Here is a 20649-nt window from a genome sequence, read left to right on the forward strand (position 1 = left end):
AGGATCTTTCTAGAAACGAATTATGAGTGTAAACTCAGCAATAACCACCCTCACTATAAAGGCCTGAACGGGGTATGTATTGAAGAGGTGGTAATATTTTCAAAGAGGAAATTCTACTGCAAGTTTCTTTGAGGTCCTTTAGCGGTCAAGCCTTGTGCCAGCCTGGAGGTGCCCCCTCCTATGTACATTGATTTTAGGGTGTACAGTTGGAAACTAAAATACGAAAAAATGAATTGCCGAAGTCCGAAGGGTTGGGTCTTCGCGCTTTCCATCCAGCGTTTCCCCCGCACCGGGTCCTCCAGCCGGCCAGCCCCGCCTGCTCGCCTTTGCTCCGGGTCTGCGCCTGGGTGTCCGGGTGGAGGCTCCGCCTACCACGCACCCAATGGGGACCGAGGCGGCGGGCCCGCCCCCCCGGCCCTCCAGTAGCCTATCCGGCCCGCGCGCCCGCCCCGGGCTCGGGTGCCAAGCCAATGGGCGCGGGTCACGCCCCGCCAGGCGCGGGGATCTGGCGCAGCGCGCGGCGCCCGAGAGCCCTGTCGCGCACAGCTCTTCGCACTTGCGGTACGGCTCCCGGGCCATCTAGGCGTCTGGCCATGGCGTCCCCAGCGACCGGCGAGGTGGTGATCATTGGCAGGTAAACGGCCCGACCCACCGACCCGCCGCGTTCTTGCCACGGCGCTGGAGGAGACCCGGGCCCGCGGTACTCCGGAGCGTGGGGCCCGTGCGTCGCCGCCTCGGCTTGGGAGTCCAGGTCGCTGTCAGTTTCCAGAGGTGGAACCGGCATGGTGGAATGCCAGCCTCCAACCTTCGAGGGTTCAGTGCGTCCTTGCACCTCTCTGTGAAAGGGGCCAGGCCTGTAGGAGCGCCCAGTAGCGGCGTGGCTTTGCAGGTTGAAGCACACTGTAGAGTGCGGTTTTGTTTCACTTCGTTCTGACTTAACCCGCAAGGTGGTGCGCGCCTGGGTGACTCAGTCGGTTAAGCGTCTGCTTTCGGCTCAGGTCACGATCCTAGGATCCTGGGATCGAGCCACACATCGGGCTCCCTGCTCAGCGGGAAGCCTGCTTCTCCCTCTCCCACTCCTCCCAGCTCCTGCTCTCTCTCGCTATCTCTGTCTCTTTCTCTCTCAAGTAAATAAATAAAATCTAAAAAAAAAAAAAGCTGACAGTGCAGGCTGCGGTGGAAATGCGGTTTGTGGAATTAGTTGAGTGATGCCAGGCCTACCGGCAAATACAAATAGACGTCCTAGGCGTTGGGTGAAATTAAGTCTGGCAAAGATTGTGCAGAACTGTATTTTTTTTTTTAGTTTTTTTTTATTTGTTCATTCGAGACACAGAGATACAGAGAGAGAGAGAGAATATGAGCAGGGGGAGAGGGAGGGGGAGAAGCAGGCCCCCCGCTGAGCAGGGAGCCGGATGTGGGGCTCAATCCCAGGATCCTGGGATCATGACCTGAGCCGAAGGCAGACGCTTAACCATCTGAGCCACCCAGGCGGCCCAGCAGAACTGTATTCTTAACTCTTCCCACTTTATGGATGAGAAAACAGATTAAGCAGTTTGCCCCGGTCACAGTCAGTAAGTGGCCTAGATGCTACCCCAGGAACGAGGACCCGTTGCGCATCCTGGCCAGGCTGCCTGCAGGGCGTGAGGATGTGTGTGTTCTTGTCCCCAGGGGTGTCTCCGGGCGGCAACAGGTGCCTGGAGGACACACGGGGGCAGTCCTAATTCCTGATTCGTGGAGAAAGCGCCGTTTCCAGAGGGGAACGCTGGAGCTCAGAGTTTGCTAGGGTGTGTCGGTTTCCACAGCCTAAATTCCATCCAAATTTTTCTGGTTTGTGCCCCCACCTGGTCTTTTAAAACTTCTGCTATTTTTCATGTAAAAAAAAAATAGTATTTATGCGTACCTTTGCATTGATAGGCTATCAGCAATCTATAGACATGTTAATGATTGCTATTTATAGTTAGAAGCACCTTTTTGGGGGTGGCTTTGTGTCTCTTTATGCCACTGAGGTGTTGGCCGATCTGCCCTGCCCCCCAGCGACAATTCCAGTGTGAGGATTTTTCCTTTAGAACCTACTGAAAGAAGGAATCAGGGCGCTTTTGTCAGCTTCCTTTTGGTCACAGAACAGTGCAGTTAACAGGCATGTGGATGTGTGTGGCTGCCTGGTGAAGGAATATAAAAATATATATATATATATATTTTTATTTGAGAGAGAGAGAATGAGAGACAGAGAGCCTGAGAGGGAGGAGGGTCAGAGGGAGAAGCAGACTCCCTGCCGAGCAGGGAGCCCGAAGCGGGACTCGATCCGGGGACTCGATCCGGGGACTCCAGGATCATGACCTGAGCCGAAGGCAGTCGCTTAACCAACTGAGCCACCCAGGCACCCCTATAAAAATATATTTTAAAAAGTGTACTTTGTGTTGGGCACAGTGACTATGCTTGACTTGCATTTTAGTTGTCCAGGGTCAAGGGCTAGAGTTTTGTGTATCTCACGCCATGTGTTGGAGCGTTATTCTGCTTTCACCTAATAAATGTTAAATGAAGTTTGGAATTGACTGTGCCTGTCTGGCCCTGGGTCTTTCATGAGGAGTACAGTCTTTCAAGAAGGAGCTGGGATTAGTGAGTCAGTTGATTTCTGCTTCCCTTGAGGGAGGTTGATAAGGAATTAAATGAGGGCTGGCAAACTTTAATGACCACAGGAATTCGCACAGGATAGAAAGCCCTTCCTGTCTATCCCACACCCTCAGCACCTCAGAAAACACGCATCTCTGCCTCTGGAGTAGTGCTGCTTTCCTTCCTTTCATTCCTCTCCCTTTTCTCTCTCTTCTCCCCTCTCCCCTTACTCACTTTTCCTCTCCCTTCCTCCCCCTTCCTCCCCTCTCCCCTTTCTGTCTCTCTGCTCTCTCTCTTCTGGCCCCATGGGTGATTCCAAGGAACATCCATTTACAAGATGGGGCTGGGGAGTGTAAATTAATTCCCTAAAACCTGGTTGAGTTTCATTCTTGGATTTCAACAGACCAAATATATGTATTTCGATTTCAGGGACATATTGGGCCATTGTTTTTCCATCTTTTCCTAATAATTACCAGATTCCTTCTTAAAAGTACTTGCTAGAAATACAGTCTCTACTCACTTTTCCATTGATTTTTTTTTCCATTGATTTTTTTTCATAAAGGATACTCTTTTTTTTTTTAAGATTTTATTTATATGAGAGAGAGAAAACGAGCAGGGTGAGCGGCAGGCTCCCTGTTGAGCAAGGAACCCTAAACGGGTATCAGTCCCAGGACCCTGAGATTGTGACCTGAGCCAAAGGCAGCCTTAACCTACTGAGCCACCCAGGTGCCCCCATAAAGGACACTCTTCACATGGCCACTTAGCTTTCCTGTGAGCATCCAGGGCAAGTCCCTTCAGAATGGTGGGCTTGACAGAATAGGAGTGGGTTTTTGAAGAATTAAGAAAGAAGAGAAGGGCGCCTGGGTGGCTCAGTTGGTTGGGCGACTGCTTTCGGCTCAGGTCATGATCCTGGAGTCCCTGGATCGAGTCCCGCATCGGGCTCTCTGCTCGGCAGGGAGCCTGCTTCTCCCTCTGACTCTCCCCCCTCTCATGTGCTCTCTCTCTCTCATTCTCTCTGTCTCAAATAAATAAATAAAATCTTTAAAAAAAAAAAATAATAAAAAAAAAAAAAAGAAAGAAGAGAAAAGCCTCTCGGATCGAGGGCTGTGGGAACATAAAGAAAGGGAAAATATGGTAATGGCAACTTCAAAAAATGGGAGTAAAAGTGGGTTTCCTGAAGGCATTTGAGTGGTGTAGTTGAGTGTGATGTTCTCAAGCTTTCATATCTGTTAGCCCTAGAAGTCTGCAGGGGAACTTACCTTTATATAATACTGTGTTTCTGAATAACTAAAATATGAATTCTATATTCACATACATACTGCATTGTGTTTGCCCAAATTTTAGGCCCTGAGCTTGTTTTAAAATAGGAACCAATCTGGGGGAGAAGGCCAACATTGCCATGTTCCTGGGGCCTCAAGTGCGCTTTTTCTCCTGTGCCTCTTTTTTCACCGAGCACACTTCTTTAGGACTGAGCTCAGGGGCCTATCTCCTCAGGGAAAAGTTCTGATTCCAGGGCCTTCCCCTTAGGGTAGAAACTATCATTACCGGCTGTGTATCCATCGTGCCTGGTCCTAGTAGACAGATGTTTGAGCTTTTATAACAGAGAGCCTTCTTTTTTTTTTTTTTTTACCTGATAATGCAGTGTGAAGGGCTTGTTAGGATGTTGGTTCCCCCCCTTTTTTTTTAATTGAGGTAAAATTGGTATATAACATTATATAAGTTTCAGGTGTACAACATTATAATTTGGTATTTGTATACACTGCAAAATGGTCACCATAAATCTAGTTACCATTTGTCACCATACAACTGAGCCCCTTTCCCAATTTTGCCCATCTGAATCCCCCTCCCCTCTGGTAACCACTAGTCTGTTCTCTATATCTATGAGTTCAGATTAGTTTAGTTTAGTTTGTTTTGTTTTTTAGATTCCACTATAAGTGAAATGATATGGTATTTGTCTTTGTCCAGCATGTTTCACTTGGTATAATACCTTCAAGGTCTGTCCATGTTGTCACAAATAGCAAGGTCTTCCTTTTTATGGCTGAGTAGTATTCCATTGTGTGTGTGTGTGTGTGTGTGTGTGTATACTATGTCTTCTTTATTGATTTATTCATAGGTGGACACTTAGGTTGTTTTCGTATCTTGGCTATTGTAAGTAATGCTTCAATGAACATAGGTGTGTATATATCTTTTTAAATTAGTGTTTTTTGTATTCTTTGGGTAAATAACCAAACCTTGAAATAGTTGGATTGTATAATATTTCTATTTTTAATTTTTTGAGTAATCTCCATGCAGTTGTCCAGAGTGGCTGCTTCAATTTATATTCCCACCAACAGTGCAACATGGGTTCCCTTTTCTCCACATCCTTGCCATTTGACAGAGAGAGAGACACAGCAAGACAGGGAACACAAGCAGGGGGAGTGGGAGAGGGAGACCAGGCTTCCCGCTGAGCAGGAAGCTGGATGTGGGGCTCGATCCCAGGACCCTGGGATCATGACCTGAGCCGAAGGCAGACGCTTAACGACTGAGCCACCCAGGCGCCCCAACACTTGATGTTTGAGTTTTTGATTTTAGCCATTCTGACAGGTGTGAGGTGATATCTCATTGTGGTTTTAATTTGCATTTCCCTGATTGTGATATTGAACATCTCCTCATGTGTCTGTTGGCCATTTGTATGTTTTCTTTGGAAAATGTATATTTAGATCCTCTGCTCATTTTTAATTGGGTGGTTTTTTGTTATTGAGTTGTAGACCTTTATATATGTTGGATATTAACCCCTTATTGTATATATCATTTGCAAGTATCTTCTGGCATTCGGCATGTGTCTTGTCATTTTCTTGATGGTTTCCTTTGCTGTGCAGAATCTTTTTAGTTTGATGTAGTCCCACTTGTTTCTTTTTGCTTTTGTTTCCCTTGCCTTTGGCTTCAGCTCCAAAAAAAGACATCGCTAAGAAAAATGTCAGGGAGCTTACCACCTATGTTTTCTTCTAGGAATTTTATAGTTTCAGGTCTTAAATTCAAGTCTTTAATTCATTTTGAGATAATTTTTGTGTGTGTATGAGATAGTGGTCCATTTTCATTCTTTTGCATGTGGCTATCCATTTTTCCCAACACTACTGAAGAGACTGTCCTTCCCCAATTGTATATTCTTGCCTCCATTGTCGTAAATTAATTGATCAGATACGTATGGGTTGATTTCTGGACTCTGTTCTGTTGACCTGCGTGTCTGTTTTTTTTTTTTTTTTCCCAAAATGGGTAGGTTTTTTATTTTTTAAGTTTTTTTGAACCCTGGGAGCAAAATATCTTTTAATTCTTTTTTTTTTTTTACTTTTTAGAATTGGGAAAAAAAAAAAAAAAAGAAGATAGCAGGAGGGGAAGAATGAAGGGGGGGAAATCGGAGGGGGAGACAAACCATGAGAGACTATGGACTCTGACAAACAAACTGAGGGTTCTAGAGGGGAGGGGGGTGGGAGGATGGGTTAGCCTGGTGATGGGTATTAAAGAGGGCATGTACTGAATGGAGCACTGTGTGTTATATGCAAACAATAAATCATGGAACAGTACATCAAAAACTAATGATGTAATGTATGGTGATGAACATAACATAAAAAAAAAAAGAACCCTTTAGCTTTTTAGAATTATTTGTTATAGTTCTATGAAAAACGCCATTGGGATTTTGATAGGATTGCCTTGGATCTGTAGATTGTTTTGGGTAGTGGAGACATTTTTACAGTGTTAATTCTTTAAATCCATGAGCATGGACTACTTTCCATTCATCTGTGTATTCTTTAATTTCTTTCATCAATGCCTTAAAGTTCTATTAAAGTGTATTAAAGTGTACAGGTCGTTCACCACCTTGGTTAAATTTATTCCTAGGTATTTTTTTCTTTTTGTTGCAGTTGTAAATGGGATTTAAAAAAAACCCTTCTCTTCTGATAGTTATTAGTGTGTAGATGCAAGAGATTTCTGTATATTGATTTTGTATCCTGCAATTTTACTGAATTCATTTATTTTAACACTTTTTTAATGCAATCTTTAGGGTTTCCTAAGTACGGTATCCTGTCATCTGCAAATAATGAGTTTTACTTCTTCTTTTCCAGTTTGGAGGCCTTTTACTTCTTTTTCTTGCCTAATTGCTCTGGCTAGGACTTCCAATGCTATGCTGAATAAAGGTAGTGAGAGTGAGTAATCATCTTGATCTTACTCAAGATCTTGTTCAATTATCCTGCCTATTCCTGATCTTAGAGGAAAGTTTTCAGCTTTTCACAGATGAGTATGATGTTAGTTGTGCATTTGTCATAGTTGGTCTTTATTATATCAAGGTATGTATCCTCTATACTTTGTTGAGAGTTTTCATCATAAATGGATGTTGCATTTTTTTTTTTTTTAAAGATTTTATTTATTTATTTGAGACAGAGAGATTGAGAGAGAGAGAGCACATGAGAGGGGGGAGGGTCAGAGGGAGAAGCAGGCTCCTTGCCGAGCAGGGAGCCCGATGCGGGACTCGATCCAGGGACTCCAGGATCATGACCTGAGCCGAAAGCAGTCGCTTAAACAACTGAGCCACCCAGGCGCCCTGGATGTTGCATTTTGTCAGATGCTTTTTCTGCATCTGTTGAGATGATCATATGATTTTTGTCCTTCATTTTGTTAATGTGGTGTAACACACTGATTGATTTGTGAATATTGAACCATTCTTGCATCCCTGGAATAATCCCACTTGATCATGATGTATGATCCTTTTAATGTATTATTTAATTTGGTTTGCTAATATTTTGTTGAGGATTTTTGCATCTTTGTTCATCAGGGATATTGGCCTATAATTTTCTTAATTTCTCTCTCTCTCCCCCTTTTCTTCTTTTTTTGTAGTGTCCTTGTCTGGTTTTGGTGTCAGGGTAATGCTGGCCTTGTAAAGTGAGTTTGGAAGCATTTCCTCCTCTACAATTTTTTGGAAGAGCTTGAGAAGGATAGGTATTAAATCTTGTTTGAATATTTGGTAGAATTCATCAGTGGACAGTTTGGGCCTAGACTTTGGTTTGTTGGGAGGTTTTTTTTTTTTTTAAAGATTTTATTTATTTGAGAGAGAGAATGAGATAGAGCATGAGAGGGTCAGAGGGAGAAGCATACTCCCTGCCGAGCAGGGAGCCCGATGTGGGACTTGATCCCGGGACTCCAGGATCATGACCTGAGCGAAGGCAGTCGCTTAACCAACTGAGCCACCCAGGCGCCCGTTGGGAGGTTTTTAATGACTGATTCAATCTCCTTGCTAGTAATCAGTTTATTCAGATTTTCTGTTTCTTCATGATTTAGTCTTGGAGGATTGTTTCTAGGAATTTATCTATCTCTTCTAGGTTGTCTAATTTGTTGGCATATAATTGTCTTAGTGGTCTTTTATGATCCTTCATATTTCTGTGGTATCAGTTGTAACTATTCTTCTTTCATTTCTGATTTTATTTATTTGAAGAACCCCTGTCCTCCATTTTTGGTGAGTTTGGTTAAGGTTTGTCAATTTTATCTTTTCAAAGAACAAGCTCTTAGTTTCATTGATCTTTTCTATTGTCTTTTTAGTCTCTGTTTTGTTTATTTCTGCTCTGGTCTTTATTTCCTTCTTTCTACTAATTTTGTAGAGTAGTCTGTTCTTTTTCTAGTTCCTTTAGGTGTAGAGTTAGATTGTGTAGTTGAGATTTTTCTTGTTTCTTGAGGTAGGTATGTATCACTATAAACTTCCCTCTTAAAACTGCTTTTGCTGCATTCTGTAGATTTTGGACTGTTGTATTTCACTTTGAATTTGTCTTCATGTATTGTTTTCTTATTTCTCCTTTGATTTATTCTTGACCCATTGGTTGTTTGGTAGCATGTTGTGTTATCTTCACATATTTGTGATTTTTCCCATTGTCTTTCTATATTGACTTTTTGGTTTTATACCATTATTGTTGGAAAAGGTGCTTGATATGATTTTAATGTTCTTAAATTGATTGAGACTTGTTTTGTGGACTAACATATGATCTATTCTGAATTATCCATGTGCGCTAGAGAAGAATATGTATTCTACTGATTTTGGATGGGATATTCTGTACATATCTGTGAGTTCATCTGGTATAAAGTGTTTTGTTTTGTTTTGTTTTTTTAAGTAAGCTTCATGCCCAGCATGGAGCCCAATGTGGGGCTTGAACTCACGACCCTGAGATCAAACTTGAGGTGCTTAACTGACTGAGCCAGCCAGGTGCCCCTGGCATAAAGTATTTTTTAAGGCTGATGTTTCCTTATCAATTTTCTTATTTTTAAATTTATTTTTAATTAATTGATTAAAGAACAGCAACATGTTTAGATTTAATTTCTTTTCATGCGAGAGCTACATTTTTTTTGAGTATAGTTGACACACAATGTTACATTAGTTTCAGGTGTGCAACTTAGTGATTTGACCAGTTTATACATTATGCTATGTTCACCACAAGTAGAGTTACCATCGGTGCCATTACATCATTATTACAATATCACTGACTGTATTCATTATGCTTTGCTTTTTATTCCTGTGGCTTATTCATTTCATAACTGGAAGCCTCTGTCTCCCTCTCCCCTTCACCCATTTTGCCTCCCTGCCCCCAGGAACCATCAGTTTGTTCTCTCTATGTATAGCTTTGATTCTGCTTTTTGTTTATTCATTTTTTAAGGTTCCATTTATGAGTGGAATCATATGATATTTGTCTTCCTCAGTCTGACTTATTTCACTTAGCGTAATACCCTGTAGGTCCATCCATGTTGTCTCAAATAGCACGATTTCATGCATTTTTATGGCTGTGTAATATTCCTCTGTGTGTGTGTGTGTGTGTGTGTGTGTGTGTGTGTGTGTGTGTGTGTATACACTCCATTTTCCTTATCCATTTATCTGTTGATGGACACTTAGGTTGCTTCCATGTTTTGGCTATTGTAAATAATGCTGCAATAAACATAGGGGTGCATGTATCTTTATGAGTTAATGTTTTCCCTGGGTAAATACCCAATAGTGGAATTACTGATTTTTTGTTTGGATAATTTATCCATTGATGTAAGTGGGATGTTAAAGCCTCCTGCTATTATTGTATTAGTGCTGTAATTTTCTCCTTTTAGCTCTGTTAATATTTGCTTTATGTATTTAGGTGCTTCTATGTTGGGTGCATAAATATTTACAAATGTTATATCCTTTTGTTGGGTCGACCCCCTTATCATTATGTAATGCCCTTCTTTGTCTCTTATTACAGTATTTGTTTTAAAGTCTCTTTTGTCTGATATAAGTATAGCTACCCAGCTTTGGGTTCTGTTTGCATGAAATATCTTTTCTTTCCATCCCTTCACTTTCATTCTGTGTGTGTCCTTACATCTGAAGTGAGTCTGTTGTAGACAGCATATAGATGGGTCTTATCTTTTTATCTGTTCAGCCACTCTTTTTTTTTTTTAAAGATTTTATTTATTTATTTGACAGAGACACAGCAAGAGAGGGAACACAAGCAGGGGGAGTGGGAGGGGGAGAAGCAGGCTTCCCGCTGAGCAGGGAGCCTGATGCGGGGCTTGATCCCAGGATCCTGGGGTCATGACTTGAGCTGAAGGCAGACGCTTAACGACTGAGCCACCCAGGCGCCCCTCAACCAATCTTTTGATGGGAAAACTTAGTTCATTTATGTTGAAAGTAATTATTGATAGGTAATCATAATAGCCTGCCTTTCAGGCTGAAGCTCCAGAACGACAAAATAGGCCTTTTCACATGTGTTTCCATCTTCTTTTGCACAGTGCCCTGGGAGTGGTAGCCTGCCAGGGAGTGTTTCTCTGATTGTTTCAGACCATGGGGCCCAGAAACATAAGCCCCTCTGGCCATCGGAGCCAGGGGCGTCTCCTGGGTGGGCTGTGTATGCCTGCTGGCAATGGCAGGGCAGGCCAAGACAGCATCCTGTGGAGGTGGGGGCAGGGCATTCCCACCTGAGATAGTAGGCTGGGGGCGGGGTGTTAATAAATGGTGCTTGCCAAAGCTGGCACCACCGAGGCAGAGGGAGAACACAAAGATGGCACCCACTAGTGCCTCTGTTTTCAGAGAGTCCCAACAAGTTCCTGCCTTTCCTCAGATGCTTTAAAACTAATAGGTCAGTCCCCTTTGCATATGCCAGGTGCCTTTCCAACTACTGCTTTTGTGCTGGGTCCCAGGGTCTGTGGGTCTGTGCATGAGCCCTTTAAGAGTGGATTTTTCGTTCCACATAGCCCTGTGGTTCTCCTGGAAGTAAGCCCATTGGTTTTTGAGGCCAAACACTTGGCCGGGGGGGAGCTTTTTTCTCTAGTATAGTTCTGTAGGATTGGGGTGCCTGATGTGGGGGCACAAATCCCTTGGTCCTTGGGAACAAGGTCTGTGTTATGATGAGGCTGTGGGTCACCATGTCTTGGGTTGGGTTTCTTATGAGACTGTGTCTCTGCCTCTCCTATCCCACTCAATGTGGCCCTTTTATCTTTTGTTGTGGAGGAGCTGTTCAGCTGGCTTTTGGGTCCTTTTCAGAGGGAACTGTTTGATGTGTAGCTTAGATTTGTTGTGTTCCTGGGAAGAGGCGAGTTCAGGATCCTTGTAAGTTGCTGTCTTGAACCCTGTCTGGTAGAATGTTATTTTATTTCAAGTAATTCATCCCTTAAGCTAGTCTTAATATTTTAATTCCAGAATTTTACTTTGGGGTGACTTATGTACATTTTTTATAAGAAACTTTCTGAGGCATGAATTTTTTTTGGAGTGCTACCCAGGTGCCCCTTCACCTGCAGTAGTTTTTTGAAGTACTAATTCAGATTTATGAATTTAGAAGCTTTAACGCATATCAGAATTGTTAGAATGGTAGGGACCCATTACATGGTCCCCAGGTATCTAGGGGTTCAGAAAAAGTTAATAGGATGTCAACGGCTCTAAGGGCAGGAAACTAATTGTATTTGGGCCCAAGGTAAAGTTGTGCTGGGCACAAGAAAGCTGACAGAACTTTCATTCTGGCGCTGTGTGGTCTGATCTTTGTACCTGGTTATATTAGTCTGCGCCGTAGACTCCCCCTGCCTGTCCTTGCTCACTTTTCCTCTCCCCTCTGCTTCTTTTTCTTGCACATTGCTGCCAGCCCCAGCATCATAATCTTTCAACTCCAGTGCCCATTACTGACTTATAGTTCCCACATTTTAGGTCCAGTTTTCAGGAGAGGAAGTCTGCTGGGCTTGTCTCCTCTGTGCAAGCCAGGCTGCAGGTATAGCAGGTGCTGGTAAGCCAGCTGATGGTCACTTTGGGTCAGATGCCGTGTCGTGTCCAGTCATGAATGACTAGGTGTGTGTGAGGGAGGAGCGATGCCAGCAGCTTCCCAGCACTTGGCTTTTTGCTCTTGGTCCCTCCTCTAGAGGACTACGGGCGATACAGGCTTTGAAACTATTGTAACAAGAAGAAATCGGCTTTGTCTTTAATGCCTGTTGTATGGAGTATAGCTAATTTCTCCCTAAATTTTTATAAAAATTCTCAAATACACAGAAGAGTAGAAATTATGGAAAAAAGAATACCCACATATCCACTTTGCTATTCAATAATTGTTAAAAATTTGCTCTCTTTGCTTTATCTGTATATAATTTATTTAATGCTGAATGTTACAGGGTTAGTTTTTACTGTTTTGCTAATATAAATTCTACTGTAAATGAGTGTCTGTGTGTTGCCCATATTAACCTAGCCTAAGATCAATTTGGGAAGTAAAATTCCCAGGTCAAATGTTAGAAATACTTAATTTTGATATAGGCTGTGAGACTGCCCCCAGCTACTTTGCACCCCTTTTATTCCCCACAAGGGTTTGTAAGTGCCCGTTTGCCCATAACTTCACCAACACTAAGCATTGTCCGTTTTTTTAATCTCTGTCTTTTGGATATATATTTTATTTGCTATTATTAGACTAAAGCAGTAGAGTATATTTTCAAGTTAGTTTGTTCACATACTTTATAGCAGTTTACCCCCTCTTGTGTTTGGTGTATTCATCTTTTATTTCTGGGTTTATAGGAGTTTATGTATATTTAATGTTATAAATATTTCTTTTTGGACATTTGTCTTATGTTGATTTTTTGGTCATTAACAAAGTTAGTAAGATCAGTTAATTTATTTGCAATCAGTATTCAAACATGAGGACCGTGGTGGCTTGGATTATTGTAGAAATGTCTTTGGTAGAAAGGTTGAAAACTACTGCTCTAGAGTGAATGCCTCCCCACCCCCAAGTGCATTTGTAGATGAAGGACTACAGCTCTCTTGGACACGAGACTGACTTCTGTATGATTGCAGCAGAGTTGCAGAGTTGGGGGTGGAACTAGGTGTCCTGACACCAAAAAACAACTAAGATAAATGATTGAATTATGATCCCCGATGATTCTTTAAGTCGTTGCTGCCTGTTAGAAATGTAATGTGAGCCACCAGTGCTAGTCACATATGTAATTATATTTTGTAGTAATTACAATTTAAAAAAGGTGAAATTAGGGTTGCCTGGGTGGCTCAGTAGGTTAAGTGTCTGCCTTCAGCTTAGGTCATGATCCCGGGGTCCTGGGATGGAGCCCCACATCAGGTTCACTGCTCCACAGGGAGTCTGCTTCTCCCTCTGACCTTCCCCCACTCATGCTCTCTCTCTCTTCTCTCAAATAAATAAATAAAATCTTTTAGAAAAAAAAGGTGAAATTAATTTCAGTATGTTTAAGTGTTATTATTTCAACAAGTAATTGATGTAAAATATTACTTTTGAAAGAGTCTACATTCTTTTTTGGGGGGGCATAACCTTTAAAACCCGGTGTGTTTTTTACACTTGGCAGTACATCTCACTTCACACTAGGCACTTTGCAAGTGCCAGCTAGTGCCGTGTGGCTGTGACGTGGCTGCCCCACTGCACAGTGCAGGCTTAGGCAATGATGTAACCTTGGTCAGTCGAGAAAGCCTCTCTGCAGAAAGCTTCCTTCTCCCCCTTTGTTGTGCCTCTCCCTGCAGTGCAGGCTCATTTGAGAGGCACTTACACTCACGTATTTTGAAAGTCAAGTGGTGGGAGGAGGTTTACTTATGAGGTGAATCTATTGTGTTCTCCTTTGTGGAAAGTCTTTTCTGTAAAAGCAGCAACAGTACTTGGGCCTTTATAAAAAGGCCAGCTGACACCTCTCACCCTTTGACCTTGTATGGCCTGTGAGCCTTACCCATGCCTGGCACTTAAGGTCCTTTCCTTTTGTGCCCATCCTCTCTGTTTCATTGTGTGCTGGACACAGGATGTGTGTGGGGGGGCTTACTGATGGAGGGGTCTGCTGCTAAGGCTGCCTTGGAGGCCCCGTGGAGCTCTCACCCCTGACAGGCTCCCACGCCCGATCAGCATATGGGCGAAAGCTTTTCCATGGATCGAGGAGATGAGTCATTCTGGAGGGGTGTGGTAGTTTCTGAAGCCACAAAGTGGAAAGGAAAAGAAGTCTCTTTCGGAAAAATATTTTTATGAATTACATCATACATACAGCAGAGTGCAGAAGTCCTACATACACAGTTTGGTGATTATCACAGAGTGGACACACACTGTCAACCCCACTGTGAAAGTACCCATTCTAGAGTCAGGCTGTATGTACGACGGGCTCCTTTCATGGTTGAGTCCATCACCATGTATGTCAAACATTATGATACTGGCAGTGGGGAGAAAAACATTTAGAGTCAGTGACTGGTCATTTGGGATGACCTGCATGAATGTTACTGGCCTTTTAACTTACTGGCTTGCAGCTCTGGAGTGTGTGTGGGGAGGGTAGTGGGCGTTTGAGGAAGAGAAGTCTTCAGGCAGGGCTATCTCTTTCAAACTCTGGCTTGTGGTCTATGGGGTTTTTTCCCTCAGAGTCTAGAACAGCTTTGTCAATAGAACTTTCTGCAAAGAGGGAAATGTTCTATATATATCCTTGCTATGCCCTTGCTGTCCAAGTTGGTGGCCACTATCACATGTGGCTATTGAATACTTGAGACATGTCTAGTACTATTGATGATTTTTAAAATTTATTAATTTTAATTAAATAGCAGCATGTGGCTAGAGTCTACCATATTAGACAGTACAGGTCTAGAGCATTGAGAGTTTAATAAAAAATTTATATATGTAAATTTTACATTAATTATAAAATATTTTAATATTGCAGAAGAATATGGAGTAAAACATTTTGTATAATCTTGTTCCCTCTCCTGAAATTGAGTAGAATTATTTTAGTTGTTTTCACTCCCATTTTTCCAACAAATGGTTTCACATAAGATACCTTGTAACAAGATAGTAGCCCCTCTCAATAACCTCTTGTATGTATCAGAGGCTTAGCTCAAGTGAGCATTGTGTGAGGGCTTTGAAGCTTGGATAGCACTTCTGTGGCATTAACAGGATTTTCAGGTCAATAGGAGGGAGGCATGCCAAGCTCTTCCCTTCAGTTGCTTGGGCCCAAGCCTGATGGAAGGGGGGGGGGGGCGGCGTTGTAACTGTGTGGAGTGCTTTCTGTACTCAGAGCCTGGATGATAGATTAGCTGAATTAGGAAAGGTAGGGGGAGGAGAGATGGAGTGGGGATAATACTTCTTGGAGCCCATCCTTTGACTGCTATTTTAGCCACCCCCCTTCCCCAAAGTAGCACGTAGTTACTATAATGAAATGACACCACATCTGAGACAAGCCTGTCCTGCTGAATGTTCTGTCTACTTGCAAGCTAATAATTTAGCTTGTTAATATTTCCTGAATGCTGGCAGAGGACATGAGACTCATGGGTCAGAGACAGAGAATTTTCTTAGTTGTAGCAGGGCAGGCAGCATGAGCATCCTATTAGCATTTATTCCTTTTGCCCTGAGTCCCATGGAGGAGATGTGGAGGTTCCAGGTGGATACCTGCAGATTCACTGTGTTCCAGGACAGGAACATTGAGCTTGGGGAAACTACTGTTTTTATAGTAAGAGGTAAGCAGGCTTGCTCTTTATCCTCGAGGGATGTATTTCTGCAAAATAACTCTGACAAATGATCTGGCTGAAGAACAGCCAGCAAGACATGTGAGTGCTCATGGAAAAGTGCCTCCCACCACTCAATGCCTGGCTTTGTCCACACACCCCTTTCGGCCCCTCTGAAGTGGGGAATATGTTGCTGATATCTGGATCACATTTTGAGAAGCTTCCAATTTAGAGGAACCCTAGAGAATGTTGATTTGTCTTTGAATTTTATGAAGAGTACCAGGGGCAATTTGTGGATCAGATGCAATTCACTTTTAGATTCTTTTTTTTTTTTTTTTATTTTTTTTAAGATTTTATTTATTCATGAGAGAGAGAGAGAGAGAGGCAGAGGGAGAAGCAGACTTCCCGCGGAGCAGGGAGCCCGATGCGGGACTCGATCCCAGGACTCTGGGGTCATGACCTGAGCCGAAGGCAGATGCTTAACCATCTGAGCCACCCAGGCGCCCCAGATGCAATTCACTTTTAATATTCCAAGTGGCATTGGAAAAATCTCAAGATTGAGAGAAAAGTAGATCACCTAATCACCTACCCAATATTTGATGCCAGATGATCACCTACCTCTGTTCTGATATGTCCAATTCCAAGGATTTTCCACCTGCTTGATTACTGGGGCTGCCTTTTCCTGAGTAACATCAAGCCTCAGGACGACCCAAGCAGTGGAAGTAGGTGCAGGAGTGTCAGGCCAAAGTGCTGTGTTGTCTGTGGGGAATCATGCTCTATAGCATGTAAACACGGTTATTTCTCCCAGCCTCATAAGTATCCCCTCTTGACCTCGTATCTCCTTCGAGTAACTGCCACATTTTTCTTCAGACCTCAATAAAATTGTCTATATTCTGTCTCTACTTCCTTTCTTCCCATTCATATACTTTATATTATGGAAAAGTTCCAAATCATATTAAAGTTGTGAGAATAGTGCGTGGTTTAGTAGTGTTAAAGTACATTTACATTGTGCAACCAATCTCCAGAACTTTTTCTCTGGCAAAACTGAAACTCTGTCCCCATTAAATAACACGTCCCCAGTGCTCCCTTCCCCCAACCCCTGGTAACCACCATTCTATTCTCTGTCTCTATGGATTTGACTACTCTAAGTACCTCATACAAGTGGAATCACACAGTATTTGTCTTTTGGTAACTGACTTAATTTTATTTTGCATTATGTCTTCCACCTTGATCCATGTTGTAGCATGTGTCCAGAATTTCCTTCCTTTTAAGTCTGAATAATTTAGCGGTCATTTTTTTTTTTTTAAAGATTTTATTTATTTATTTGAGAGAGAGAATGAGAGAGAGCACATGAGAGGGGGCAGGGTCAGAGGGAGAAGCAGACTCCCCGCCGAGCAGGGAGCCCGATGCGGGACTCGATCCCGGGACTCCAGGATCATGACCTGAGCCGAAGGCAGTCGCTTAACCGACTGAGCCACCCAGGCGCCCTAGCGGTCATTTTTAAAATCATAAGATGATGAACACAGATAGCTATTCTTTGCATCCAGAGTTGGATAACTCAGCAGGCTCGGTAAGTTCTCACTGGCCCCACCATTAGTTCTGCCCTTGTGGAGCATCATCAAATAGATCTGTTAGCCTATGGGTCCCCTAAGGGGAAACTGGTATACCCTTTTGAATGGGTGAGCTTGGAATGTAACGAAACAGCACTGGAGTTTGGAATTGGAGACAAGTTTAAGTGGATTTTGTTGCCTATTAGCTCTATGAACTACCTTCCTGGATGTCACCTTCTTTGGAGAAATCCCTTGATTTCCTCTCACCTCTAGCTGAACACTCATGTAGCAGGCAAGCACCTTTGGGGAAAGAATTCTAAATCGTGCTTCAAGGTAACCACCTACATTCCACCAAATGTGATAATCATTTCCTCTTTGCCCTTCCACTCAACCAAATTTAAGAGCTTACTAAGTATTATTGCTTTACATTTGTGTGGCAGGAGTTGGTTTTCAAAACATTTTCACATACGTTCATTTTTTAATCACAGATTTGTTGACATTCATCTAGCACACAATTCACCCTTTTAGTATATTCACAGGGTTGTACAACTGTTACTATAGTCAATTTTAGAGTAGTCTTGTCGTCCCAAAAGAAACCCTGCCTCCATTAGCTGTCACTCCTGTTCCTTCCTCTCCAGCCCTGGGCAACCACAGATCCACTTTCTGTCTCTCTAGATTTGCCAATTCCTAGAAGTGGAATCATGCAATATGTAGACCTTACTGACTGACTGCTTTTGTTGAGAATTTTTTTAAGGTTCCATGTAGCACATATCAGTACTTTATTCCTTTTTGTGGCTGAATAACTTTTTATGGGTATACCACATTTTATTTACCTATTCATTAGCTATTGGACTTTTGGGTCATTTCCATTTAGCTGTTATGAATAAGGCTCATATAAACATATATGTACAAATTGGTGTTTTTGGGGACATATGTTTCATTTCTATTGGGTACATACCTAGGTGTGGAATTGCTGTTATAAACATTCATTTTTTTTAAAATAGGCTTTATTTTTTTAGATTTACAGAAAAATTGTGAGGATAGTACAGAAAGTTCCCATATACTCCTCACCCAGTTTTCCCTATTATTAATATCTTGTATTAGTGTGGTACATTTATTATAATTAATGAGCTAATATTGATATATTATTATTTAGTAATCCATACTTTATTCAGATTTCCTTAGTTTTTACCTAATGTTCAGGATCCCATCCAGGATACCAAATTACATTTACTTGTCATTTCTCTTGGCTCCTCTCAACTGTGAGTTTCTTAGATATTCTTTGTTTTTAGTCACCTTGACAGTGAAGAGGAGTGGTGGTGAGATAGTTTGGAGACTGTTCTGTGTTGGGATTTGTGTGATGTTTTTCTCATTATTAGATGGATGATGGGTATTTGGGAGGAAGACTACAGAGATAAAGTGCCCTTCTCATCATGTTGTATCCAGGGTGCATCCTATAACATTATTTATCACTGTTGATGTTGACCTTGATCACTTGTCTGAGGTAATGTTTGCCGGTTTTCTCCACTGTAAAGTCACTCTAAATTTTCCCTTTTCATTACTGTAGTCTTTGGAAGGAAGTCATTCTGTACAGCCCATGCTTCAGTAATGGGGAATTGGTTACAACTCTCTGAGGGCAGAGTGTCTACATAAATTACTGTGCAATTCTTCTGCAAGGGAGATTTGGCTTCTCCCCCATTTATTTATTCAAACATTTATTGATATCAATGTGGACTCATGGATACTTAGTTTATACTTTGGGTTATAATCCAGTGTTACTTTCCTTTTTTGCTCAACTTATTCCAGCTTTGTCCCCTAGAGCTTTCAGTTGGCTCCTGCGTTCCTTTGACATGTTTTGTCAAGATAGGCTTTTACAATTTTTTTTTAAATTTTAATTTTTTATTAGCACTGTTTACGTTCTGGCACTCCCAATTACTCTGGGCTCATGTTGTGTATTTTCTGGCTCAGTCCTAGAATCAGCCATTTCTCCAAGGAGCCTTGGTTCCCTTTATTGGACAATGATACTAGAAACCAAGATTTGGGCTCTAGACGTGCTCCTTAACATTCATTTTGAACCTTTTGAACAACTCTGTGTGAGTTCTTCATGTCTTTTTTATCTTTTCCTTTTCTGGTAACATACTGAAACAGTGTGGGCAGAGGTACCAGTAGTTAGGATCTGAGGGTCAGGCTGTTTGGGTTCATCTCATAGCTGTAGCATGTACAGCCTGCATAGTCTTAACCCCTCTATGCCTCAGTTTTCCTATATATAAAATGGGAAATAATAATAGCACCTACCTTGTGGGGTTGTTGTAAAGATTAACAGAGGAAAGCCACGTACGATGTTAAATCTTGCCTGGCACCCAAGATCTGCTCAAAAGCTCCTGGTGGTAGCAGCAATTATTTATTTGAGGAGGTTGGGGAAAATACTCTCTCTTTTCTTCACATTAAGTAACTTGCCTGAAACAGTGGTCAAATGGGGGTTCACAGAGGGGCCTTTTGCCTCCACCACACCTCTCTACTGTAAGTTTTTGCTTCAGTGTGTGAACTAATGTTAACCACCTGACATCCAGCAGTGTACCGGGCAGAAGGTTACAGCTGACCCTGGAGCTGAGGATTCAGGGGCTCCTATATGGAAAGAGATAACATTTTAAATAAATACAGCTAGACAAATGTGTAATTTTAAGATATTAAGTATTTCAAAATAGGATCTTGTATAATTTTAAAAATTTCATTCTGGGTTAGGAATGAAAAACTGTTCCATGAAGTTAACTGGAAGCCTTTCTTAATTTTCTTTCCCTTTAGCGGACTCATTGGGCAAAGCTGGGCTATGTTGTTTGCCAGTGGAGGCTTCAAGGTGAAACTCTATGATATTGAGCCACAGCAGGTAACAAATGCCTTGGAAAAGATCAGGTAAGTTAGCTGGCACCTTCCAGGGGGAATTGAAACAACTCTTGCTGCTCTCAGTGGGTCTTGTTTATTGTATTCTCAAGGCTGTAAATATCTGTGATTTTACTCTAACATTTGATGGCTGTTACAGTGCCTTTGAGCTGGAAAGGCCAAGCCCACGGTGGGTGAGCCATAACAAATTCAGACTGAAGAAGGGGCTCAGATTATGAGGAGAGTGCCGTTAGGATTGTAAAGATGTGTGATGGGAGTGGAGGAGCTGAACATCCCTCTTAGGCTTCCAGCCTGAGTGAGTCAGCTTCTCTCCCGTGTCACACAGGCCCGGTGCTCTGGGTTTCCCTATGTTCCCTCTGGGCAGACGAGTCGGTGCTCAGCATGTGGTAGCCAGAGCTGCATGGGCATTACGTTTTAGGAACAGGGGGTCCTGAGGTTTGTTTTGACCTATTCATCTAATGTTGTCAGGACTCAAATGAATTGTGATAACTGTAATAGTTAAAGGTGTCCGAGTTGATGAACTTACATACGCTGAGTGCTAAGCACGAGGAGGGCTAAGTTTTGGGAATAATCACAGAAGAAAAATAGGAACCATAGGAAAGAGGCCAAGAATGAGGGAGGTCAAAGATAGGAGCACCAAACTAATGTAATGTGCTGGAAGGTAAAAGG

At 42.4% G+C, this 20649-nt stretch overlaps 1 protein-coding gene across 1 annotated transcript in view; it reads left to right on the forward strand.

Annotated features, from left to right (window-relative positions):
- The first annotated feature begins 528 nt into the window (after positions 1-528).
- Positions 529-20649, forward strand: part of CRYL1 (crystallin lambda 1) — a 137170-nt gene continuing 117049 nt past the window's right edge. The window contains exons 1-2 of the mRNA XM_021678218.1: positions 529-634; positions 19885-19992. Coding sequence (XP_021533893.1) covers positions 594-634; positions 19885-19992 — 149 coding nt within the window. The 5' untranslated portion in view covers positions 529-593. The remainder of the gene's footprint in view (positions 635-19884; positions 19993-20649) is intronic.

Source organism: Neomonachus schauinslandi, chromosome 3 (assembly GCF_002201575.2).
Source record: "Neomonachus schauinslandi chromosome 3, ASM220157v2, whole genome shotgun sequence".
Lineage (NCBI taxonomy): Eukaryota > Metazoa > Chordata > Mammalia > Carnivora > Phocidae > Neomonachus > Neomonachus schauinslandi.